This window comes from Schistocerca nitens, chromosome 7 (genome assembly GCF_023898315.1).
Source record: "Schistocerca nitens isolate TAMUIC-IGC-003100 chromosome 7, iqSchNite1.1, whole genome shotgun sequence".
NCBI lineage: Eukaryota > Metazoa > Arthropoda > Insecta > Orthoptera > Acrididae > Schistocerca > Schistocerca nitens.
In genome coordinates this window covers 105,755,975-105,783,058 of record NC_064620.1, presented here as the reverse complement: position 1 = coordinate 105,783,058, position 27,084 = coordinate 105,755,975, and the positions used below count along the sequence as shown (strand labels likewise).

Below are 27,084 nucleotides of genomic sequence, written 5' to 3'. Positions count from 1 at the left end.
ACCCCATTCTTCCAGTGTTTTGAAGAGGCACAGCAGTGTTACCCCTGGTGTCATGGTGGAGGGAGCCATTGGGTAAGACTTTAGGTCATGGCTGATAGTGAGTGAGGAAACTGGGACGGCACAATGGTACATCACATACATGTTATGTCCTCAAGCGTTACCCCCACGTAACAGCATCGTGGTGCCATTTTTCAACAAGACAATGCTTGTCCACACATGGCACGTGTATCTATGAACCATCTGCATGATGTTGAAGTACTCCTGTGGTTTGCAAGATATCCAGATCTGTCCCCAATAGAACATGGGTGGGACCAGCTTGGACGTCATCTTGGTCACAGTGCTGGTACCCACAATGTTGGGAACCAGTTACAACAGTTGTGGGCCACCGTGCCTCAGACGAGGATACACTGACTTCATGGCACTCTTCGCAGCTGAATCAGTGCATGCATTGAGGTCATGGGGGGGGGGGGGGGAGGGGGCGGCAATGTCATAATTGGGATCAGACTGCCAAGGTCTTTGTAAAGACTCAGTTTCGTAAACACTGATGTAACATCACATACCTTCCTAACCCATCAAGGTTCATTCAATTTCCTCCTCAACTTCTGGGTTCCTCACTTTTTTTTTTTTTTCAGTCAGTATGTATTTGCAGTGCAAGCCCAGACCAGAATGAATGAAGCTAAGTGTAGACATATGAGACCATAGTATACTTTCAATAAAGTGTCTTCATTTATACTACTAGACATTTTACTCAAAGGAAATGTGTTGGAGCTCGTTTTTTGAGCAAATATTGTCTATGTGATTTTCCTAAGTTGTGTAACTATACACTGTCACACTCAGGAATCGGTAACGGTTTTGTCTACTGTGTGGCTGAGTTTCGAAGACTAAGACTAAAACTGTCAATATAGACTACTCTGTTGGCATGCATGTGCATGTACATTGATTTGCTGTCATTTATAGACATATTGTTGCTGTTATTGGTGTATTTTTTCGTTACTCAGTGTCACTTGTTTTTGAAGTCGTCAACTGTGTCAGAGCAAGTAATAACAAAAATGTTACCAGTATACATAATGACTTTGTAACCTTCAACAATGTTTAGGTCATATATGCAAAGAATGAAATGTGGTCCAAAATGGTCCAAGCATAAAACCCTTAGGTACTCCGTACTTGACTTCAGGTAACACAGAGCAGATTTTACAATGTTAGCTGACTTTCCTCTTACACCATAGTGATAAAGTGTCATGACATATACAGTCAAAAGCTTTAGAGAGGTCAAGAAACAAACTGCAAGATTTCTTTTTCTCATCTAATGCCTTTGAAATGAATGATACCAAATTAGCAACTGTTGTCATAGTTGACAAACTGGTAACCCCCTCCTTACCCCATCCCATCCCCCCCCCCCCCCCCCCAGTTCATTAAAGACTTGAACTTCCTTGTGTAAACAGCTCCACTTTAAGAAAAGTTCATTTTTCAAGCATCTCAATGTGTATGATAATGTATCTCAAAGAACTGTGCATCGTACAGTGATATAACTTTGCAGGTGCATTTAGTGATACTATCTGCATTATGTGTTGCAAATAGGGTAAGTAGAAAAGGAGCAATAAATTAAAATGTCGTGCTTGATGCTGTAGTTTTACTGCGTGAATAGCAAAAATGTAGTAGATGACAAACTGTTTTTAGTTCGTTATTTTTTTTTGTGTGTGTGTGTGTGTGTGTGTGTGTGTGTGTGTGTGTGTGTGTGTGTGTGTGTGTGCATGCACATGAGTGAAAGGGTGAGCAGTGAGCTAGAAAAAATATTCAAAAATGTATATATCTGAGAGGTGTCTGTTCTGTTGGACATGAAAGGGAAAGGATGAGCGGGAAACTCGTGGCTTCCAGCTGCACAGGGCATTGTGATAATGCAATGGCGCAAGTTGAAAATCTGTTCTGGACCGGTTCTCAAACCCAGATACTCCACTTCTTCTGAATGTTTGCCACAGCCTCCTCAGTCATCCAGGCATGCTTTCCATCTGACACAAATTTTCAACATATCGCACATTGCAACGCAGTGTCCATCAGCCATTAACCTCCTTCTCCCAAATTGTTGATTCCCGTAGGAGTTCAGATGAAATTAGTGTGTCCGCACAGAATCAAGCATCGAGAAGCCATCGCATTCTTGCAGAAATGTATGTCTGAGTAGGATCTGTTCTGTTGGACATGTCTGTAGCGCCTGGATGCTGTGGCAGAGGGAAAGGGGGCAGGAGATGGGAGCAGAGAAGGGGATAAGACTGATGGGCAGGCATAGTGCGGAGCACAGTGAGGGTGGGGAGAGGCAAATTGGGAGGATGTGGTAGGACAGAGTTGGTACAAACAGGTTGAGACCAAGATGATTTTGGAAGTGGGGAATGTGTTGTAAGGATAACTCCCATATGCACAGTTCAGAAAAGCTGGCTGTGGAAGGGAAAATCCGTATTGCCCAGGTTGTGAAACAGCCATTGAAATCAAGCATGTTATGTTCAGCTGCATGTTGTGCCACAGTGTGGTCCACTTTGCTCTTGGCCACAATTGGAGGTGAACATTCATCGTGGTGGGCTCCTGGTTGGTAGTCATACAAATATAAAAAGCTATTTAATGATTGCAGCAGAACTGGCAGATGACACAGCTGATTTCACATGTGGCCTGGCCTCTGAAGGGGTATGATAAACCTTTGACAGGACAGGAATAAGAAGTGCTGGATGGGTGGATTGGGCAGGTCTTGCACCTGGATCTTCCAAAGGGGTATGATCCTTGTGTCAAGGGGTGGGATTAGGAGTTGCATAAGGATGGACTAGATTGTGGAGCTTGTGTGGGTGACAGAACACCACTTTAGGAGTGGTAGGAAGGGTCTTGTGTAAGATGTCCCTCATTTCAGGGCATGATGATAGATAATAAAAGCCCTGATGTAGGATGTGGTTCAGTTGTTCCAGTCCAGGGTGGTATTGGTTGATGAAGTGGACACACTTTTGAACTGGTTTTTGGAGGTGGTGGGAGGATTGGGTTGTGTGAGGATATGGCATGGGAAATCTGTTTGTGTCACCAAAAGCAATGGTTGCAACCTGGTATTCTTAAACTGGATCTGCGCCTCACAATGATCTTTGACACAAATAGTTTGGTCACTGTAACTGTTCATTGTCCTATGGAACCTGCATAACTGTGGTGCTCCCACTAAAGCATATGTATCACCTTTGATGATCTTAGATGACCCAATGTCCAGCTGGAATGGAATAGTATGGCCATTGATGGTAGCATCCACAGTTTTGTTGTGGGAAGTACACTGTACAAACTACTATCTTGATATTCCACCCCATGAACAGGAGAATGCTCACTGGAGACAACAATGTTCACTGCGCTCTCAAAATCACCTGGAGGATCATCAACTGAATTCACTGACTCGTTCTTGTCACCAGGATAAGTGGAACACTTGATGGTGCAAGTTACTTTCTTCAGCCAACTTCAGCCTAGTTACCAACTTCTGACAAAAAACACACTGATGTGTCTGAAGTAGTAGCACTGCTTGTCATGAGCCTTGAATCACAGGGAGCAGGATTTGGGTCAGGATGAAGCAGCTGTGGAAGAAGAGGTGTTAGTGTTTTGAAGTGGAGCCCAAGGCCTAGGTGCCAGTTGACATTTACTGCAGGGTGTTGATTGTTTGTCTGAAAAACTGTGGACCTTGCACTTGTTTGGTGTGCTTGGTCACTCAAGCGTGTGGATGACAGACAAGCACTTGTTCAGGGAGGGGTTATTCAGATGGATAAGGTCCCTCTGGAGTGCTGCATCTGGAGTGTAAACAATCATCATATTCCTAACTGCAGTATCTGGGAAGGAGCACATGGCTTGTATTCATCGGCAAGGTCTTGGAAAGTAACCACCCATTCTTTATATGATCGGCCAATCTTCGTAGACATACGATGAAAGTTATGTCACTTTGCCACAACCATTGTTGTTCAAGGCAATCTGTATAATTGGACCACTCTTCCTGCATCGGGTTGAAGGTGTGAAATGCCAGTGGTGTGTACCAGCTATCCAGATAATGTTGTTCCTGGTCCTCCAGCTGCTACAGTGACTGCTCTTGTGTAGCACTCAGTTTATCCAAAGACACACTGAGTGTCAGCATGAAGCTTGACAGATCAGGTGGATATGCCATCTGGAACAGTATAGCCCAATGTGATTGTGAGGCACTGAAAAGTTTGCACAGAAAAGTCTACAAGGTGCATATTTATTTATTGATTTATTGATCCATCTTTAAGCATTTTTCATGCAATTGATGTCGTCATTTAACATACATTATATAATTACAAAATAAGTCATACATTTTTAACATTCTGAATGAGTAAATATGTTTTATACTGCACGTGTTTAGTAGTCATTAAACATAAATGTGCCGTGCAGAATGACAAAAGGAGATACTGTATGTGTAACACAATACACATGCTTAGAAAAACATTTTAACAAATATAAATGAGACAGGCTTAATATATGTTAAGCATTGGGGAAAATGCATTATGTAAATAAAGCACAACAGCATGGTACAATAACATTTTCAGAAGAACTTATGTAATATGGTGGTCATGTCATACAGCAGTTAACTATTGAATAAAAATACATTATGTAAATAAAGCACAACCGCATGATACAATAACATTTTCAGAAGTGCTCATGTAATATGGTGGTCATGTCATACAGCAGTTTTAATAGATTAGATCATTTTTATTACATACTTTAAATTCTTCTATTGTATAGAATGCTTTTTGTTCAAACCACCTTTTTGTAATATTTTTGAAGACATTCAATGATACACTGTGTGCTGTAGGTGGTAGCATGTTAAATAATTGTATCCCTGTGTATGTGTAACTGTTTTGGGTTTTTTTAAGCCTAGTAACTGGGATGTCCATCATCTGCCTTTGGCGTGTGTCATGGCTATGTACAGACTCGCGCAGTTTATAGCTTTCTTGGTTTTCCTTTATGTGCACTAAGCAACTGAGAATAAACAGTGATGTAAGTCATAACCCCAGTGTGAAACACCCATCAATGAGGGAAAGTCCAAGGAACATTCCAGAAGAGCAACGAAGTTCAGAGAAAATGTAGGTCACTCCATCCACAAGGAGCACTAAATGTTTCGATAACAACATTAGAAGGCAGGAAAAATCATAGAAGGACACCATATTATAGAAAATACCTCATCCACAAGTTCCATCCAGTGTTCACGAAGCAGAACCACTCTAATGACACTCCATAGTACCGCCAAATATGTGAAGAAATCCAGTGGATGTATAAGCACTGAATCACAATACCAACTATGCCACTGTTGTGGCATACCCTTAGTGCAAGTGAAGTACTCTTATGTCACTCTGAATGACTCTGCTAGTGGAGTGTTCCGAAATCACTACACAATAAATTAGTCAAAGCCCAGAAACTCTATTGTATTATAACTCACAATATCTCAAATAGAACTCTGAGCACGAGTATGTGATACTTCCATTAATACAATCTCTGCCTGAGACTAAGACCAAACAGCAACACAGTATTTGACTATGCTGGTTACAATAACGGTTCGTCACTGCTAAGGCGTATTCCAGGATGTCATCTCAGTTAATCCACTGTAACTAAAGTACTGCAGGTCACAACTCTGTGTTGTTGTTGTTGTTGTTGTTGTTGTGGTCTTCAGTCCTGAGACTGGTTTGATGCAGCTCTCCATGCTACTCTATCCTGTGCAAGCTTCTTCATCTCCCAGTACCTACTGCAACCTACATCCTTCTGAATCTGCTTAGTGTATTCATCTCTTGGTCTCCCCCTACGATTTTTACCCTCCACGCTGCCCTCCAATACTAAATTGGTGATCCCTTGATGCCTCAGGACATGTCCTACCAACCGATCCCTTCTTCTGGTCAAGTTGTGCCACAAACTTCTCTTCTCCCCAATCCTATTCAGTACCTCCTCATTAGTTATGTGATCTACCCATCTAATCTTCAGCATTCTTCTGTAGCACCACATTTCGAAAGCTTCTATTCTCTTCTTGTCCAAACTATTTACCGTCCATGTTTCACTTCCATACATGGCTACACTCCATACAAATACTTTCAGAAATGACTTCCTGACACTTAAATCTATACTCAATGTTAACAAATTTCTCTTCTTCAGAAACGCTTTCCTTGCCATTGCCAGTCTACATTTTATATCCTCTCTACTTCGACCATCATCAGTTATTTTGCTCCCCAAATAGCAAAACTCCTTTACTACTTTAAGTGTCTCATTTCCTAATCTAATACCCTCAACATCACTCGACTTAATTCGACTACATTCCATTATCCTCATTTTGCTTTTGTTGATGTTCATCTTATATCCTCCCTTCAAGACACCATCCATTCCGTTCAACTGCTCTTCCAAGTCCTTTGCTGTCTCTGACAGAATTACAATGTCATCGGCGAACCTCAAAGTTTTTATTTCTTCTCCATGGATTTTAATACCTACTCCGAATTTTTCTTTTGTTTCCTTTACTGCTTGCTCAATATACAGATTGAATAACATCGGGGAGAGGCTACAACCCTGTCTTACTCCCTACCCAACCACTGCTTCCCTTTCATGTCCCTCGACTCTTATAACTGCCATCTGGTTTCTGTACAAATTGTAAATAGCCTGTCGCTCCCTGTATTTTACCCCTGCCACCTTTAGAATTTGAAAGAGAGTATTCCAGTCGACATAGTCTAAAGCTTTCTCTAAGTCTACAAATGCTAGAAACGTAGGTTTGCCTTTCCTTAATCTTTCTTCTAAGATAAGTCGTAAGGTCAGTATTGCCTCACGTGTTCCAGTATTTCTACGGAATCCAAACTGATCTTCCCCGAGGTCAGCTTCTACTAGTTTTTCCATCGTCTGTAAAGAATTCGTGTTAGTATTTTGCAGCTGTGGCTTATTAAACTGATTGTTCGGTAATTCTCACATCTGTCAACACCTGCTTTCTTTGGGATTGGAATTATAATATTCTTCTTGAAGTCTGAGGGTATTTCACCTGTTTCATACATCTTGCTCACCAGATGGTAGAGTTTTGTCACGACTGGCTCTCCCAAGGCCGTCAGTAGTTCCAATGGAATGTTGTCTACTCTGGGGGCCTTGTTTCGACTCAGGTCTTTCAGTGCTCTGTCAAACTCTTCACGCAGTATCATATCTCCCATTTCATCTTCATCTACATCCTCTTCCATTTCCATAATATTGTCCTCAAGTACATCGCCCTTGTATAGACCTTCTATATACTCCTTCCACATTTCTGCCTTCCCTTCTTTGCTTAGAACTGGGTTGCCATCTGAGCTCTCGATATTCATACAAGTGGTTCTCTTCTCTCCAAAGGTCTCTTTAATTTTCCTGTAGGCAGTATCTATCTTACCCCTAGTGAGACAAGCCTCTACATCCTTAAATTTGCCCTCTAGCCATCCCTGCTTAGCCATTTTGCACTTCCTGTCGATCTCATTTTTGAGACGTTTGTATTCCTTTTTTCCTGCTTCATTTACTGCATTTTTATATTTTCTCCTTTCATCAATTAAATTCAATATTTCTTCTGTTACCCAAGGATTTCTACTAGCCCTCGTCTTTTTACCTACTTGATCCTCTGCTGCCTTCACTACTTCATCCCTCAGAGCTACCCATTCTTCTTCTACTGTATTTCTTTCCCCCATTCCTGTCAATTGTTCCCTTATGCTCTCCATGAAACTCTGTACAACCTTTGGTTCTTTCAGTTTATCCAGGTCCCATCCCCTTAAATTCCCACCTTTTTACAGTTTCTTCAGTTTTAATCTACAGGTCATAACCAATAGATTGTGGTCAGAGTCCACATCTGCCCCTGGAAATATCTTACAATTTAAAACCTGGTTCCTAAATCTCTGTCTTACCATTATATAATCTATCTGATACCTTTTAGTATCTCCAGGGTTGTTCCATGTATACAACCTTCTATCATGATTCTTAAACCAAGTGTTGGCTATGATTAAGTTGTGCTCTGTGCAAAATTCTACCAGGCGGCTTCCTCTTTCATTTCTTAGCCCCAATCCATATTCACCTACTATGTTTCCTTCTCTCCCTTTTCCTACACTCGAATTCCAGTCACCCATGACTATTAAATTTTCGTCTCCCTTCACTATCTGAATAATTTCTTTTATTTCATCATACATTTCTTCAATTTCTTCGTCATCTGCAGAGCTAGTTGGAATATAAACTTGTACTACTGTAGTAGGTGTGGGCTTCGTATCTATCTTGGCCACAATAATGCGTTCACTAAGCTGTTTGTAGTAGCTTACCCGCATTCCTATTTTCCTATTCATTATTAAACCTACTCCTGCATTACCCCTATTTGACTTTGTGTTTATAACCCTGTATTCACCTGACCAGAAGTCTTGTTCCTCCTGCCACCGAACTTCACTAATTCCCACTATATCTAACTTTAACCTATCCATTTCCCTTTTTAAATTTTCTAACCTACCTGCCCGATTAAGGGATCTGACATTCCACACTCCGATCCGTAGAACGCCAGTTTTCTTTCTCCTGATAACGACATCCTCTTGAGTAGTCCCCGCCCGGAGATCCGAATGGGGGACTATTTTACCTCCGGAATATTTTACCCAAGAGGACGCCCTCATCATTTAATCATACAGTAAAGCTGCATGCCCTCGGGAAAAATTACGGCCGTAGTTTCCCCTTGCTTTCAGCCATTCGCAGTACCAGCACAGCAAGGCCGTTTTTGTTATTGTTACAAGGCCAGATCAGTCAATCATCCAGACTGTTGCCCTTGCAACTACTGAAAAGGCTGCTGCCCCTCTTCAGGAACCACACGTTTGTCTGGCCTCTCAACAGATACCCCTCCGTTGTGGTTGTACCTACGGTACGGCTATCTGTATCGCTGAGGCACGCAAGCCTCCCCACCAACGGCAAGGTCCATGGTTCATGTGATATAACTTTGGAATTTTACTCCATGGTGGGTCTGCCTCTGCAGCCCTCAATCATGGGTTATAATACTGTACAGATGAATACACTGGAGTTGCATGACTGGCTGCTGCCATTGGGGATAGCGAGCTCATCACTGGTCGGCTTTCCTAACTAGATGCTGTCATCATAGTCTTGGATTGACACCTGTGGGATGTGTAGCTAGCAACCTGGAACACTGCGATGTGCAAAAGTGTGTATCTGGCAGGGTAGCCGTCGTATCCAACACTTCCCACCACTGTTGAGGGAAGTGGTTAAGTCATTTCTTTTATTTTCAGGAAGAGCATACAGCCATCCAGATTCATCATTTGAGACAAATATCCAGATGGTGCCATTGAAATAGGACACAACCAATTTTATTCCCTGTCCTCCTCCAATATGAGCTAATGTTATGTCTCTAATGATCTCATCATTGAAAAGGCATTAAACCCTAATAATCCTTCCTATCTCTTTCCTCCCTTCCCCCATGCCCTCACCCTTCACCCCAAGAAGTGTCATTAATAGCCTAACCAACATTTTTAAGAAAACTTAAATTTCACATTTACAAAATCATTGCTGCTGGAGGATCATATGACACAGACAAAACACCATTTGACCATCACACAGACCCCCATATGGAGGACATAAAAATAGGTATCCCTGAAACTGAGATGCGACTGAAAGAGTTCCAAAATGAAATTTTTACTCTGCAGCACGGTGTGCATTGATATGAAACTTCCTGGCAGATTAAAACTGCGTGACAGACCGAGACTTGAACTTCATACTGTTCTACCAACTGAGCCACACAAGCATGACTCATGACTCATCCTTACTTCTGCCAGTGTCTTGGCCCTGAACACAGTTTTAATCTCCCAGGAAGCTTCATATAAGTGAACACTCCACTGCAGAGTGAAAATTTCATTCTGGAAAGATCCCCCAGGCTGTGGCAAAGCTATGTCTCCAAATATCCTTTCTTCCAGGGGTGCTAATACCACAACTTTTGCAGGAGAACTTATGTGAAGTTTGGAAGGAAGGAGATGTGGTGCATTCAGAAGTAAAGCTGTCAGCACAGGTCTTGAGTCATGCTTGGTGGCTCAGTCAACAGAACAATTGCCCAAGAAATGCAAAGGTCCTGATTTTGAGTCTTGGTACGACTCACAGTTTTAATCTGCAAGGAAGTTTAAACTGAAGAGTTGAAAACAAATAAGTTGTCTGGTCTGAATGGAATCCCAGATTGGTTTTGTAGAGAGTACACTTCGACATTGACCCCTTACTGAGTTAGCATTTATTATGAAACTCTCACCAGTACAATGCCCCAAGTGACTGGAGAAAAGCACAGGCAACTACTTAGTATAATAAGGATAAAAGAAATGACCTGCAAAATTGCAGACCAGTGTCCTTAACATTGTTTTTCTGCTTATTTCTGGAGTATATTCAATGTGTGAATATAGTAAATTTCCTTGAGACAGGAAAGCTGCTGTCCAAAAAAACAGTATGGATTGAGAACACATTTACAATTGTGCAAAACTCTGCTAGTCCTTTTCTCTCATGAAATCCGGTGAGCTGTTGCTGAAGGGGAAACTGGCAGATTCCATACTCCGAGATTTCTGGAAAGCATTTGACACAGTACTCAACTGCAGGCTGTTACGAAAGCCCAAGCATACAGAATAGGTGCCCAGGTATATGAGTGGCTCGAATATGTCTTAAAGTGTACAACTTAATATATTGTCCTGGATGGCAAGTGTCGATCAGAGACAAAGGTATCACCAGGAGTGCCCCTGTAAGTGTGACATGACCACTGTTCTTCTCTATACACATAAATGGTCTGACATAAAGTGTGAGCAGCAATCTGCTATTGTTTCCTGATGGTGCTATAGTGTACAGGGAAGTGTGATTGAGTGGCTGTAGGAGGATACAGGATGACTTAGAATTTCTATTTGGTGTGATGAATGGCAGCTTGCTCTAAATGTAGAAAAAATGTGAATTAATGCTGATGAGTATGAAAAACAATCTTGTAATGTTTGAATACAGTATGTAGTCACGCTGATTGAAGATACAGATGTCACGTTGCAAAGCGATATGAAATGGAAAGAGCTTGTGAGGTTGGTAGCAGGAAAGATGATTAACTTTGATTTATTGAGGGACTCTTAGGAAAGTGTAGCTTATCTATAAATGAGACCATGTATAAAACACTAATGTGACCCATTCTTTAGTACAGCTTGACCTCACCAAGTCGGATTGAAGAAAGACTTCAAAGCAACTCAGAGGCATGCTGCTAGATGTTTTTACCAATAGGTTTGATCAACACACGACTATTATGGAGAGGCTTTGTGAACTCAAATGGGGATCCCTGGAGGGAAGACAACATTATTTTGCAAAACACAATTGAGAAAATTTAGAGAACCGGCATTTGAGGGTGACGGCAGAATGATTCTACTGCCACCAATGTATTAGGTTGGTGCATAAGTATATTGTGTTTTTGTTTTGAATGTTGGTGTTCCAGTTGCTATAAGCTTGTTTATCAATTCTCAAGTTTTATTTGTAGTTCACTGTTGCTATTTGAGTTTACATATTGCCATTTTCTCATTTGGAGATAGTGAGTGGAACTGTGGATGCTAGAAAATGGAGTGCCAGGTGGAGAAATCAGAACATTTGTGACATATTCTTCTGTTTAAGTTCAACAGAGGGGTGACAGCAGCAGAGGCAGGCAGAAATGTATGGGGATAATGCCATAGGACAAAGCATGACAAGAAAATGGTTTTCACGTTTTAAGCAGAGTCGTTTGACGTTAGTGATTCTCCACATTCAGGAAGACCTTTGCGGTTTGATGAAGATCGTTTATAAATATACTATTCCACAATGAACCACATTAGTGTACTCAAGAACTGGCAAATTTAAAGGACTGTGATCAATCCACCATCGCGCAACATTTGCTTGCAGTGGGGAAGGTTCAAAAACTGAGTGTGTGGGTACCACATGCCCTGATCCAGAATTACAAAAGTCAGCTGGTGGTCATATGCTCACCTCTGCTTGCTTATCATCAATTTGCTTATGAAAACACTGACCATTCCTATCTTGTATTGTTACTGCTGACAAGAAATGGTGTCTTTTTGCTCACACAAGGAAAGGAAAGGAATGGCTGAGCCCAAACAAGCAGCAACCCCCCACACAAAGACCTGCAAGCATTCATGATAGATAATGTCGTTATGCATCTGGTGGGTGAGTGGCAGTGTCGTGTACTACAAATTACTTCTCTGAGGTAGGACAACCACTGTTGATATTTACTGTCAACAACTGAGACGTCTTGCAGACACAGTTTAAGAACATCGACCAGGAAGACTGCTTGAAGTGATGCTACTCCACAATAATGCCTGCCCACATTCTGCTAGACTGACAAAAACATGGTGCAGGAGTTGGATTTGGAGGTCATTCCACACCCACCTTATTCACCTGATCTTTCACCCTCAGATATTCACCTTTTGCACCCTCTTTCATACAACCTTCAAGGAACTTCCTTCCTAGATGAAAATGCACTCCAAACATAGCTTGATGAGTTCTTCATCTCAAAATTATCTGATTTCTACAGTTGTGAAATCAAAAAGTTATCCCAAAGTTGAAAGACTGTTGTAAATAGTGAACTTTCTGTTATGCGTATCTGTTGTGTTTATTAAACTTACGGAAAAATGCCACCAACTTATGCATCAACACAATACATTTTGCTTAAGGACTATCAAGACGAGATAAGAGAAATTAGGGCTTGTGTGGAGGCATACAGACAGCTATTTTTCCCTCACTCGATTTGCAAGTGGAATAGGAAAGGGAATGTTGTGGTATAAGGCACCCTCCACTGTGCATCATGTGGTAGCCTGTGGAATATGTATGTAAATGTTGATGAAAATATAGAACCATGTCTTCCCCTATGCACCTACTGATCCTACCCCATTACTCTATGGATCATGTCTCTTGACTTGTCTGATAGGCACATCATAATACCAAATTTGCTGCAAAAAATGCTAGCATTTTTTATCATTTTCTGTAAACAGTTTCAGTCTATTTGAAGACTGGCATCGTGGAAGCACCTAAAGCTGTTGTAATGTGTATTAATTCACAGATAACCAGCTTTGGTTAGGTGACCATTTTTAAGTCACAGATTAACACATTATGAAGTTAAAAGAATATTTCTTGGTGCAGATATATAACTGTTTTTATTTGTAACATTCATCACATAGAAATGCACCTATTATTGTAGACATCTTTCATCAGTCACCATGTGCAAGGATGATTGACTCATGCGATTCATGTACTCCATAAACACAGTTCTGAAATAAACTTTTTTAACCTTTGAGTTACTGAAGTGGTACGTTCCAGATATGCTAAGCTATAACCTTCAGGAGTTTTATTGATTTGTACATAAAACAATTGTCTGTTTTAGTACAGAGCCAATAGAATGGTGATATACCATGTTTCTTCCTGGTATTGCGCTTTTGGCACATTTCATACTGTTGATAGTTGTCATAGTTCTCCTTAATGTGCATTACACATTCCAAATATAATTTTAAGTTTTCTAAATCGTAGGTATATGAGTCCCACAGCAGTGTGGGGGTGTTGCCCCTCACACAGTCACATGACACGTGGGATGGTCAGCATCTGAATGTTTCTGACAAGAGGTTACTTGCCCTCCTAATTTCCATGAGCATTCATTGTAACCAGAGCAGTTGTCAGATCCCTGTGATGTACTGTATTTTCACTAGTCCTTTTTAGGATGACTGTTTCCGTAAGGTAGAGATGCTGAATAACTGTAGATGCTCTTGTAGCAGTCAGTAAGAAGCATCAGTCAATTAACAGAGATTCATCTATTTATTCATTCATTCAGGGTTCTTCTCACAATGATGTAGAATTTGTCATCATAATACAATAAAAATAGATAATATAAGGAAAGAGGAAGTGGTTTATGGAAAAATAAAAACTTCCACAATAGGACCATGGAATGGTTTCATTCAAAAGTAGTCACCATACACTTTAAGACATTTATCCCATTCGGAGATGAGATGGTCAATTCCTGTTTCGTAGAATGTGGTCGGTTGCTGACAGATCCAAAACCACCCCCACTTTTGCACTTACTCATCCAACTGAAACAGAGATTCACATATGTCTTTCTTCAGGTCGCCAAAGATGTAAAAATCAGATGGTGAAAGATCCATGCTGTATGGAGTATGTTGCAGCATTTCCCAACCAAATCACTGAAGTTTAGCATTCGTCTGATTGGCAGTTTGAGGGCGGCTACTGTCGTGCAACAGGATGATTCAGTCTGAAAGGGCATTTTGACGATATGGCACTTTGCAGTTACCGCAAAGAGTCTTCATAGCACTGTGCATTGATTATGGCTCCACAGGTGAGGAACTTGATGAGAAAGGGGTTCCCACAGTTGCAGGAGGTCACCGTGAGTTGTTTGAACAGCTTTGGATTTGTTTGGTGGGGAGATGTGGGATGTTTTCACTGTTGGCTTTGCAATTTTCTCCCGGGCTGTCAGAATCCCTCCTTCTTGAATTGGGAATGATTTCCTTGTGCTGGAGTGAGCGCCTTGGGGGCAAATGCAGTAGTCTTTGTATTCAAGTACTTACGAGAGAGAGTAACCCTGATACCATGAAATGAATCATCCACGGCCAACGCCAGAGATAAATGAGGCTGATACAATATCAGGCAAGGAGCAGTTTGGAGACATTGCTTCATTAAAGAGACCACTTTTCTCTCAATTGATTTAAGTGTTGGGGTGTCATTGCAATTTGTGAGATAAAAAGGTCATAATATATATAAGAAACTGCAGATATGTTAGGTTCTTTGGTGTAGAAATATGGGAAATGGTTGCCATATTGTTTGATATCAATTTAAGGCTATCCTAGTTAAGGATATACCCTATATACTTAATGGAAGGCTGAAAGAAGGAGTATTTGGACAAATTACACTTTAATTCACCTTGCTAAGAATGCTTGCAGGAAATTTGACATGTGGTTCTGGCCTGTGACTGCTATATCACCCAGATAAACTATGCATTATGGTAAATTGGCAACAGTTTGTTCTAAAAGTTTCTGGTAGATTTCCAGTGCACTAGTAACACTTTAAGGTAACCTGTTACAGTGACAGAAACTAAAAGGAGAATTTAATACCAGAATGGATTTGGAAGCCTTGTCCAAAGGAAGTTGAAAATAAGCTTATGAAAGATCAATCATAGAGAAATACTGACCCTCTACTACTAATTTTGAAAATAATTCATCAAGATGTGGAAGGGGACATAAGACCACATTTTGATGAGCATTTACCATATTTTTGAAGTCTCCACAAAAGTGTAATGGTTTGCAGACAATGGTTAAAGGTGATGGTCAACTACTATAGGGAATCGGAGACAGGACTTTTAACTCATGTGAGTAATCCAGCACTACTTTTATGAATCCTGTGAGACTAAAGGTGTTGGGCAGGGTTGTGAAAAATTTCGGTACTGCTGACGCTTTTAATGTAATGGTGATTTAAAAAGTAGATATCATTCTCAGGCATGGAGAAAACTAGAGAGCATAATGGGGACACAAAGAATTCAGTTCTGCACATGAAGTGGTGTTCTGAATTGCTTGAACTTATTGTTTAATAGAAAACTCAAAGCTTATACACTCACATAGGCCAAAAATATTTTCCATTGATGATTCTGTTACAGCCAAGAAAGGAAGGGTTCTGTTTACTTGCTTGTATGTTAATTCCAGAACTACCTGGTGTAGCATTAAAATTTATAAATGAGTGTAAGTCCACAGCTTAGCCACTACTGATTTTAAGGATGGAGACCCAGTTAAAGATATGCAGGTTGAGTAATAATTGTGATCGAGGGCCTGATATCAATGAGAAATAAAATGGTAATACCATGAACCACTGCTAACAGTGTAAGGTAGTGTGGTGCTACCCTGGACTCTGTGATGTTTTTTGTTTGCATCAGCACACTCAACTGCCGACAGTACCGAAATACGTCTGCTGTGTATGACTGGCAGTGACACTGTTGACAGACATAGATCATTACAGTGTAGGCAACTATGTCTGACGTGTATAGAAAAAACAGTCAGGACATCTGGGCAGTCTGTAAAAGTTTTACCAGAGCTGGAGGGAAAATTATTGTGGAGCTGGATTTGATTCCTATCCTGTTAAGTGGGAGCCACTCCAATGCAAATTCACCACCAGATTGATTCGGGTACTCTGAATTTGTTGATCAAAGTGATGGTTCTGATATTTCACAATCTGTGGTAATAGTAACCTGAGCTGCTGGAGAAATCTCGAGTGCCCTGGCAGTACACAAAACTTCAGCTAAAAAAGAAGCTTACTGCTGTAACACTTGAGCATGCATTTCACTATCCAGTGCTAATCAGACCACTATGTCATGCATCAATCATTCTGCATGTGATAGTCTACAAAAAACATGTAAACTTGCATTTTCTACACAGTCCTTGCCAGTCTGTGATTCATGATACATAACTATCTGACGTTGTCTTATGATGTAGAGAGAACTCTGAATGGGCAGATTCCATATCCATTTTTGTAGCAAAATGTTCACTTAAAACTAAGTGAATAGTGGGGAGGGGCAGCAGCGAAGTGTCATATAAAGGAGCCAGTTTTTGCACAAGATTATAGATCACTGGATTTGTAGACAACAGAAGGACTCACTGCCCCTCAAGGCATTTACAGTCACTTGCCTGGAAATAGAATGCTAAACACTTTAGATGCAATTCTCAATCCTCTCAAGCTTCACTGAACAGCCAGAAAACCAGGATCACTGGAATAGTGTAAACATGCTGGATCCATCAGCATCTGTACAAGCATTTCCACATGCTCATTTGTACTTGAGCTGTTGTTTCCAAAAGTTGAAGAACTCAGCAAAACAGCCTGACAAATCCTATTCTGACACAGGGTTGGTTGTAGTTCCAAAAATCCTCATTCACAAACACAGACTTTATTAAGCAATTTTACATACAATTAAATCAAAGAAGGTAACAGTTCCTGACTCTTCTGAAAATACAAAAAACAAAATATTTCTAGACGAGGATGCTCATAATCAATACAGTACTCTGAATGTTCATTGAATAACTCACCTGTCCATGCTGGATAACATTGTATGAGGGGTACTCAAAAAAACTGGAATTATTTTTTAAAAGCTATATATTTTCAAATTGTGTACAAAACAACTCTATCCCCTTCCAAATAATCTCCATTACAAGTAATACATTTGTCCCACTGGTGCTTCCACTTGAAACAATTTTTTTTGTAGTCATCTTTAGAAATGGCTGACAGCTCCTCCCCCATTTTTTTCTTGACTTCCTCAATGTTGTCAAATCAGTGTCCTTTCATGCCTCTTTTCATGTGGGAAATAAGAAAAAGCCACACAGAGCCAGGTCAGATGAGTAAGGTGCGTGGGGCAGAGGAACCATGTTATTTTTAGCCAAAAGCTGTCTAACAGAACTGTCTTTGTGTGCAGGTGCATTTTCATGGTGGAAGAACCAGTCTCAAATCTGTTGCAAATTGGGTCCTTTTTGATGAACACTGTTGTGCAATCTTCTTATAGCTTCCAAATAAAAGGTTTGATTGATGGTCTGACATGGGGAACAAACTCTGAATGAACTACACCCTTGGCACTTAAAAAAAAAAAAAAAGCATTGTTTTGATGTTTGATTTGACTTGACGACATTTTTTTGGGTGGGGTGATGATGTTGTCTTCCATTGGCTTGACTGTTGCTTTGTTTCTGGATTACAGCCATAGCACCATGACTCATTGGCAGTAATGATCTTTGACTGAAAATCTGGATCAGTTTCAAGTTGTTGTTTCAAAGCACAACATGTTTCAACTCAACATTCCTTGTGACTGTCATCAGAACCTGAGGAGCAAACTTGGCAGTAACCTGTTTCATTCCCAAATCTTCCATTAACTAATCTCTGACAGTTGCTCAATTGTCTGTCAACAGTCTGTGAGCACAAGCTCTCAAATTTTTTCAATGTTTTCATCGATTCAGGCAGTTGATGAACATCCAGAACAAGGTTTGTCATCAGTTGACATGACGCCATTTTTAAATCAAGCAAACCACTGGTACACTTGAGTTTTTCTCATAGTATCATCTTGGTTAGCTGTTTCCAATATTTAAAACAGTTTCAGCTGCATTTTTACAAAGTAGAAAACAAAATTTCACAGCTGCATACTGTTCACTTAAATAATGAAACAAGAACAAAACAGCACTAGCAAAAACAATCACTGCAGATGAACAGAACAAGGCAGGTCAACAGCACAGCCAGCACTGAACTGGCAATGAGTTGCGCTATACATGCCTAGTGATGGGAATGAATACTACACAAGCACCACCCATGGCAATGTTATTCTATTTCTTCTTCCATTTTTTTTCCCACCCTCATTTATAGGTTCAACTGCACTCAAATATGAACCATGCTCACAGTGTACCCATATGCGATTGGTTTGTTTACAGAAAATATAACTTTCAATTGAATGTTTAGCAAAGGCTGTCCCACATTAGGCAGGCAAGCAAGTCTGTCTGCAAGCTAAACGCCAATCAAAGGTAACAACAAAGTCCAAATCACCATTAGCACCATTTAGCACAAGGTCATTTTCAATAGGCATACTAGGGACTTTAGCTGGTTGTGATAAGCAAGGCTGAGGGGGTTGATGACAGCCTTTAAATTTGCACAGGTATTTTGCCATATGACCTGGCATGGGAGGATATATTCCTCTATTCCACACCTAGTGACCTCATCAGACATATGCACAATTGTATTGATTGATCAATCAGTATGCCAAGTGAGATTACAAGGCAGTCATTTAAGTTCGTGTGAGAAGGCACGTTCATGTGTAGCCTATATTTTCCTGACCATTCCACGTGAAAGTTTCCTTCTTGATTGAATTCATTGGCTACACTTTACTGTTTCCAGAATGCGTTTTCACTCTGCACCAGAGTGTGTACTGATATGAATCTTCCTGGAAACTCAAAACTATGTGCTGGACCAAGACACAAACTCGGGACCTTTGCCTTTTGCTACAAGTGCTTTTCCAACTGAGATCCCCACGCCGGACTGACAACCCATCCTCTTAGCTGTACTTCCACCAGTACCTCATTTCCTACCTTCCAAACTCCATAGAAGTTCTCCTGTGAAACTTGCAGGAGTAGCACTTCTGGAAGAAAAGATATTGCAGAGACATGGCTTAGCCACAAGCTGGGGGATTGTTTCCAGAATGAGTATTTGTTTCTGCAATAGAGCGTGTGCTGATATGAAACTTCTTGGCAGATTAAAACCATGTGCCAGACCAATCCTTGAACTTGGGACCTTTACCTTTCGTGAGCAATTGCTCTACCGACTAAGCTACCCAGGCATGATTCACCTTCTCAAAGCTTTACTTCTGCCAGTACCATGTCTCCTACTTGCCAAACTTCACAGAAGTTCTCCTGTGAAACCTGGAGGAGTAGAATTCCTGGAAGAAAGATATTGTGGAGAGATGGCTTAGCCACAGGCTAAGGGATTGTTTTCAGAATTAATTTTTACTCTGCAGAAGAGTGTGCACTAATATGAAACTACCTGGCAAATTGAAACTGTGTGGCGGACCAACACTTGAACTTGAGACCTTCGCCTTTCATGGGCAAGTACTCTACTGACCAACTCATGTCTCATCCTCACAGCTTTACTTCCAACAGTTTCTCATGCCCTACCTTTAGAACTTCACAGAATTTCTCCTGTAAAACTCTCAGGAAGGGTAGCTCAGTCATTAGAGCACTCACACACAAAAGGCAAAGGTCCTGAGTTCGAATTTCAGTCCAGCACACAGTTTTAATCTTCCAGGAAGTTTCACTTTACTGTTTGTTCATATTAGGACTGTGTGTGTTCTGTGTATCACTGTTTTCTTATATAAATATTGATAAGTGTGTAAACATATGTTTCTGTGCCCAAGGCCAACTACCAATAAATAAATAAATAAATAAAATAAAATAAAAATAAATAAATTATGGATATGTGACTATATGACTATGTCATCATGTGATATTGACCAAGGTTTACCAACTGTTGCATGTGGTCGTTATCTGAATGATGATATTGGTGCATATTTTATAAAAACTTCCCAAGTAAGCAGCTCTATAACTTATTTGCCACAATGATTTCAGGAATGCACGCTAAAACAAATAATGGACCAGGAAATTGAAATTGTTCAAGATACACAAGTCTTACATTCTGATATGCAGACTCTTGTTTATGAAAACTACAACAAATTTATATCTGCTACAGATACTATTAAAAAGGTAAGTGCACTTCAGTATTTCATACTCCTCATTGAATTATTAATAATAATCATTAATAATTATCATTATTTATTTCAGATGAAAACTGATTTCAAAAAAATGGAAGATGAAATGGATCTGCTTTCTACCAACATGGAATCTATAACTTCATTCTCAGAGCAAATATCATGTACACTGCAGGTATATACATGTTTGTAATAATAACTAAAGGTGTGTTTTATTTTGCGTGTTTTCAGAGTTGAGCAAAAGGGAGAATTTCCATCTTTATTTTGTATTGCTTTGCACCATGTTACTCAAACCCATATATGCTTCCCACATATTTGCACTAAATCTTCTTAGTAATCTCTGTAACTGCTTAAACAAGTTTATACACTTTAGGTGGAAGGGAGAGGAGGATGTGCACTATAACAACTGCTAACTTGTTTGTTTCCAAGCCTGATACTGAAGTACAGCAGCGAAAGACTTTTACAGTTCACGACTCATGGAGGTCTCTAGCATTGGATTTTTTTCCAATTATTGTGTGCATAACTGCCTGCCCTTTCCATATAGTACATTTACAGTAACATGTACTAACTTGAACACAGGAAAATCCAAGACAGTATTGTGAAAAGGATAGTTGCTACTCACCATATTGCAGAGATTCTGAGTCGCAGATAGGGACAACAAAAAGACTGTCAAACAAGTAAGTTTTGGGTCAAAAAGGCCTTCATCAGAATTTGGCTACACACACACACACACACACACACACACACACACACACACACACACACACACACATGATCACAGTCTCTGGCTGGCCAGAGACTGCGGTCGTGTGTGTGTGTGTGTGTGTGTGTGTGTGTGTGTGTGTGTGTGTGTGTGTGTGTGTGTACCTAATTCCAATGAAGGTCTTATTGGCCTTAAGCTTACTTGTTTAACAGACTTTTTGTTGTCCCTATCTGTGACTCACCATTTCCGCTATATGGTATCAACTATCCTTTTCATAATATTGTGATATTAATCTGTATACATCCAGACATATGTTACCTTTCTGTCATTTTCCAGATGATCATCTGTTATGCACAGCACAGCTGTAGAAATACCTTTAGATTTTTCAGTTTCATACTGTGATACAATTATTGTCATAAGGTTACATGGATGTCCTTTGATCACAGAGTGGAAAATGTACTCGATCATGTAGTGCTGAGAAAAAAATTTAGAGGGTTGTTGATAGATATTAGGATTAAATATGGAGCTAATGTTGGCAGTGATCATCACTTCTGATTGTAAATTTTAGACTGAAAATTGTGGCTACAAATAGGAAGTTTGAATGATGGAACAAAACATACTATGTGGGAAAACTTATAATAACAGCAAGCTGAGAAGAATTCTACACTGAGCTAAGAAACTGCTGTGCAGCACTGCAAGAAGAACAGGAAAATGATCAAAGTAATATTGATACTACATTGACTGAGGTCAAGGGCATGTATTGCAATGTTAGTGAACAGATCCTTGGCTTTAAAAACTGTTTGAAGAAAGATTAGATGTGTGAGAGTACATGTAGAGAGGAGATTAAGGAAACATTGAATATGAGTAAAACAAGGCAACAGAAATCTCTAATAATTTGTAAGCAAACTGCTACTGACTGTAATATAGAGGAGTATGAGGAATGATGAAAGAGGATGGATACACAAGCGCTGGGACCAGAGACAGCTGCAGCAAGAGCTGAAGCTAAAGAACTGTACAGCATCACTAGAATGTTGTCAACAAAAGTTTTCAACAAAAATGGACCTTTGAAGAGTAAGGAGGATCAATTGTGGATGACAGAAGGAGACCAAATTAGAAGATGGAGTGAACATTTTTCTGAAGCCCTGAACTGATAGCAATCTGAAGAGGTGGCGAGACAATGGAATGTGGCAAATGCCAATGAGAGAATCAATTCAAATATACCAATTAAGGCTTAATGCAAAATAACCCCCAAACAAATGAGGAACAGGAAGGCTCCCGGAATGGGCAGTATTGCACTTGAGGTGCTTAAAGCAGACATTGACACTACCAAGTAAAGTACTATGTAGATTATTGCTAAATCTTATTAAAGACTTTGTAGAGGCACAGCTACGAAAAGAGCAAGTGGATTGAGAGAACACCGAAGCTGTGTCACACTCGTCAGCATTCCGTGTACAATACTTGAACAGAGTGCAGACTGGCAGAACACACTCTACCTTACATTCATTGATTTCAAGAGGGCATTTTACTCTCTTAATAGGGGATTTGGGTGGCATACCTTGGAAGAACGTGGACCACAAAGATTATAAACATTGTTAAAGCAGTGTATGAGGAGTGTTAAAGTAGGGTGCTGCACAACAGGAAATTTACTGAACCTATCCAAACAACTGTAGGGGGGAGGCAGAGATGTATTCTGTTACCTACATTGTTTTTGTTGGTGCCGGTCAACGTAATGAAGAGTTTTTGGTGGTTGGAGAACAGGTATTCAATGGGTGATGCAAGACAGGCTAGAACATTTTGATTTTGCTGATGATAACCATCTGCTCTCACAAAAATATTGTGACATGGGAGTAAAGCTGACAAGACTACAAGAGGAAGCTGAAATTGGAGGACTAAAAGTAATTGTTCAGAAAACTAAGAAAATCAGAATTTTATCTGAAAAACAGGAAAAACTAACAGTGTATGGAGAGGAATTGAAACACATAGACTCCTTTGTGTATCTAGGAAGTACCATCTAGAAATGTGGAGGGGCAGAGGAGGGTGCAATGAAATGGATACATAAGGCAAATGGAGCCTTTGTCCAACTATACCCTCTCTAGCATAATAAGAACATCTCAAGATCAAACAAGCTGCAACTGAAATTTACACTCTACAGAACAGGCAGAAGTAGAGCTGTGAGGACGGGGCGTGAGTCGTGCTTGGGTAGTTCAGTTGGTAGAGCACTTGCCCGCGAAAGGCAAAGGTCCCGAGTTCGAGTATCGGTCTGGCACACAGTTTTAATCTGTCAGGAAGTTTCAAGCTGCAACTGTTCAGTACCAACATAAAAGTCAAGTCCTCCTGCATAACTGCAAAACATGAAAGGTAACGAACATGATTGTAAATCTACTGCAAGTCTTCATTAGACAGTATCCTTGGCAGCTTATAAGTATGATGTGACCAGATGTAATATCAAATGACAAATTGTGGGAGATAACAAACTAATGACCAATCTGTAAGCACTTGGAAATGGAGGTGGATTTGTCACACAATACACAAATGAAAAGGAGTTGTTGAAAAGGCAACAATGGATTGTAACCTACAAGGAACATGCAGTCATGGCTACCCAAAAAAGACCCAGAAAAGAATGGCACAGTAAGGAGCTCTCAAAGCTGGTAAAATAGGAGTGAAGTGCAATATTTGACTGTCAGTAGAACCAGATGGAAGGTGTTTATTGCTGTCTTATGATACATCAGGAAATAACACTAAGAGGACTGATATGAGAAGCTCATCTATCTTACTTGACAAGCTTCTTATGTTGTGATGCAAATGTCCAAATGTATTATGATTGTTATCCTTTGTGCTGTCAAAAGTTGATGTCTTTTGTTTCTCCAGTGATTGTTGCATGTGTGATTTTAGTTATTTGGCACCTCTGTATTTCAGAAACAGTTGCCACAAAAAGGCCTCATGAAAATATTAGGTATTGAATTACAGTGCTGTTTTCACTTAATGCTTTCAGTCATCTACATGTTCATCTACATACTCCTCAAGTCACTGTATGGTGCACAGCAAAGGGTATGTTGTACCACTAGTAGTCATTCCCTTTCCTGTCCTACTCACAAATGGACTGAGGGATGAACGACTGTCTTACAGCTCTATGTGATCCCAAATTTTTCTTGCCTTGCCTTCGTGGTCTTTAAGCAAAGTGTATGTTGGTGGCAGTGGAATTGTAGTGCAGTCAATTGCAAATGCCAGTTCACTAAATTTTCTCAATTGTGTTTCACAGAAAGAAATTCATCTTCCCTCTAGGGATTCCTGTTTGAGTTCATGATGTCTATCTGTAATACTCACATCTTGATTGAATCTACTGGTAACAAATCTAGTAGCAAGGCTCTGAATCACTTCTATGTATGGCAGGGATCTCCCAGCAATACTGAAGAAAGGGCTGTAGCAGTGTTCTGTAAACAGACTTCTTTATAGATAAACTACATTTCCCTAGAACTCTCCCAATAAACCAAAGTTGACCATTTGCCTTCCCTACAATGACCTTACCTGCTCATTCTGTTTCATACCGCTTTAGAGCATTATGCATAGGTACTGGGTGGTTATAATTAAAGTAATGGTGTGCCAAGTGCTACTCTGCAGGCTATATGCCTATATGTTACAGGACACTGAAACATCATAGGTATGTTCAGTAACTGGTACACTCATGAAGTATGCTGAAAAAAATAATAGTTCCACTTTCTGCCACCAGGTAAAAATATGGCACAGTAACTAGTCAGAATGTGGTATGGGTACAGAAAAAGAGAAGAAATAATCAAACACATTATGACAGTGATTCTAGCATGTTTACTGGGATATGATCATGAGTTACAATGTGTTCCATATGGTCTCTCAACACACCAACATGCTGCATCCATATCACGGCATGGTCAACAGTTATTGTAGGATATCCAGTTTAATCAGAGTGATATGTCGTTGTATGCTTCAGATCAGAAGAGCCTGGATGCATCCCTGGTAGACATGATCTTTCACATATCCCCACAACCAGATGCCACATGGATTTAGGTGGGGGGATCTAGAAGGCAACACATCTTGAGATTACCCAGAGATGATGTGATCATTATTGTAGGTTTCCTGAAACAGATATTTCAACTAGTAAGCAAAATGTGGTGTTGCCCCATCTTGCTTGAAAGTAGTGGTGTGGACACAGTTGCATTCTTGCAAAGCTGGAATCATGTGTTGCACAAGGAGGTCCTTATAACTTGCAGATGTCACTGTACACATAACAGGCCTGCAAGGTGTCATCTCCTCAAAGAAGAATGGACTGAGAATGAAGGAGCTTGTGAAATCGTACTGCACAGTCACGAATGCTGAGTGTAGTGGGTGCTTCTGCACTACATGTGATGGAGTAGAATCCCATAAACGGCAGTTCTGTATATTCATGGCACTGTGCAGAGTAAAATGTACCTCATCCATCCAGAGAATATTCCTCGGCCATGTGTCATCATTTCCATGCGTGCCAAAAAATGAAGGGCAAAGCCACAGCATTGTAGCCAATCTTGGGGCTCCATTTGGTGCACATTCTGTAAGGATACCAGTGTGAAATGCACCACAAAATCTTTTGAACAGTTGACCAGAGAGAAACAAGTCCCATGACACAGCTCAGGCACAGGCTGCAGAATTTGAGACATATGCTGCACAGTTGGCTATAGTTACAGCAACTTCATCAGCAATTGCCAAGGAAATGGGTCACCTCCCTCTCCCTGCTGCACCACCTAATTCACATGTTCCTTCAGATTCTTGATCACATTCTTTAGCACATTTATTGACACAGGGCCATTTTGTAGCTGTTTCTGTCAGCAATATTCCCACAATGCAGCACTGCTATCGCTACTGTTCCGATGGAACAATCTTACCAGCAGTACAGCGTCTTTCTTCTCACTACTCATTGTGTTTTGTATGGAAAACCTCAACCTTCTTAACCCTTTACACCAACTGTCACTTCTCAAGGGTAATCAGCACACATTTATAAGCAACAAACAGCATACTGACGTCAAAACAGGAAACAGTTCACAGTCCGACTGCTTACAATGCCATATTTTCACATGGTGGCAGAAAGTGGAACTATTACTTTTTGCAGCATACTTCACAAATGCAACCATTAATGAACATACATTTGATGTTTCAGCCCACAGCGCAGCACTCGGAACACTGTCAGTTTAATTATAACCACCCTGTATTTAATTGATGAGATTGCACATCACTAATATTGTGTTCAAACACTCACCCACATTAACTTACATTTCTTTACATTTAGAGAAAGATACTATTCTTCACAAAATAGATAGTCTGTCTAAGTCATCCTGTAACCTCGTACAATCACTCAGTGACAACACTTTCCCTTATGCTAGCAGTGTAATCTACATCTACATCCATACTCCGCAAGCCACCTGACGGAGTGTGGCGGAGGGTACGCTGAGTACCTCTATTGGTTCTCCCTTCTATTCCAGTCTCGTATTGTTCGTGGAAAGAAGGATTGTTGGTATGCTTCTGTGTGGGCTCTGATCTCTCTGATTTTACCCTCATGGTCTCTTCGCGAGATATATGTAGGAGGGAGCAATATACTGCTTGACTCTTCGGTGAAGGTATGTTCTCCAAACTTTAACAACAGCCCGTACCGAGCTACTGAGCGTCTCTCCTGCAGAGTCTTCCACTGGAGTTCATCTATCATCTCCGTAACGCTTTCGCGATTACTAAATGATTCTGGAACGAAGCGCGCTGCTCTCCTTTGGATATTCTCTATCTCTTCTATCAACCCTATCTGGTACGGATCCCACACTGTTGAGCAGTATTCAGGCAGTGGGCGAACAAGCGTACTGTAACCTACTTCCTTTGTTTTCGGATTGCATTTCCTTAGGATTCTTCCAATGAATCTCAGTCTGGCATCTGCTTTACCGACGATCAACTTTATACGATCATTTCATTTTAAATCACTCCTAATGTGTGCTCCCAGATAATTTATGGCATTAACTGCTTCCAGTTGCTGACCTGCTATATTGTATCTAAATGACAAAGGATCTTTCTTTCTGTGTATTTGCAGCACAGTATACTTGTCTACATTGAG

General features: G+C 40.4%; 1 protein-coding gene across 1 annotated transcript in view; it reads left to right on the top strand.

The window, feature by feature from the left end:
* Positions 1–27,084, top strand: part of LOC126194727 (vacuolar protein sorting-associated protein 51 homolog) — a 106,166-nt gene that overhangs the window by 4,665 nt on the left and 74,417 nt on the right. Inside the window, exons 2-3 of the mRNA XM_049932979.1 lie at positions 20,142–20,276; positions 20,355–20,456. Of these exons, the coding sequence (XP_049788936.1) occupies positions 20,142–20,276; positions 20,355–20,456 (237 nt within the window). The remainder of the gene's footprint in view (positions 1–20,141; positions 20,277–20,354; positions 20,457–27,084) is intronic.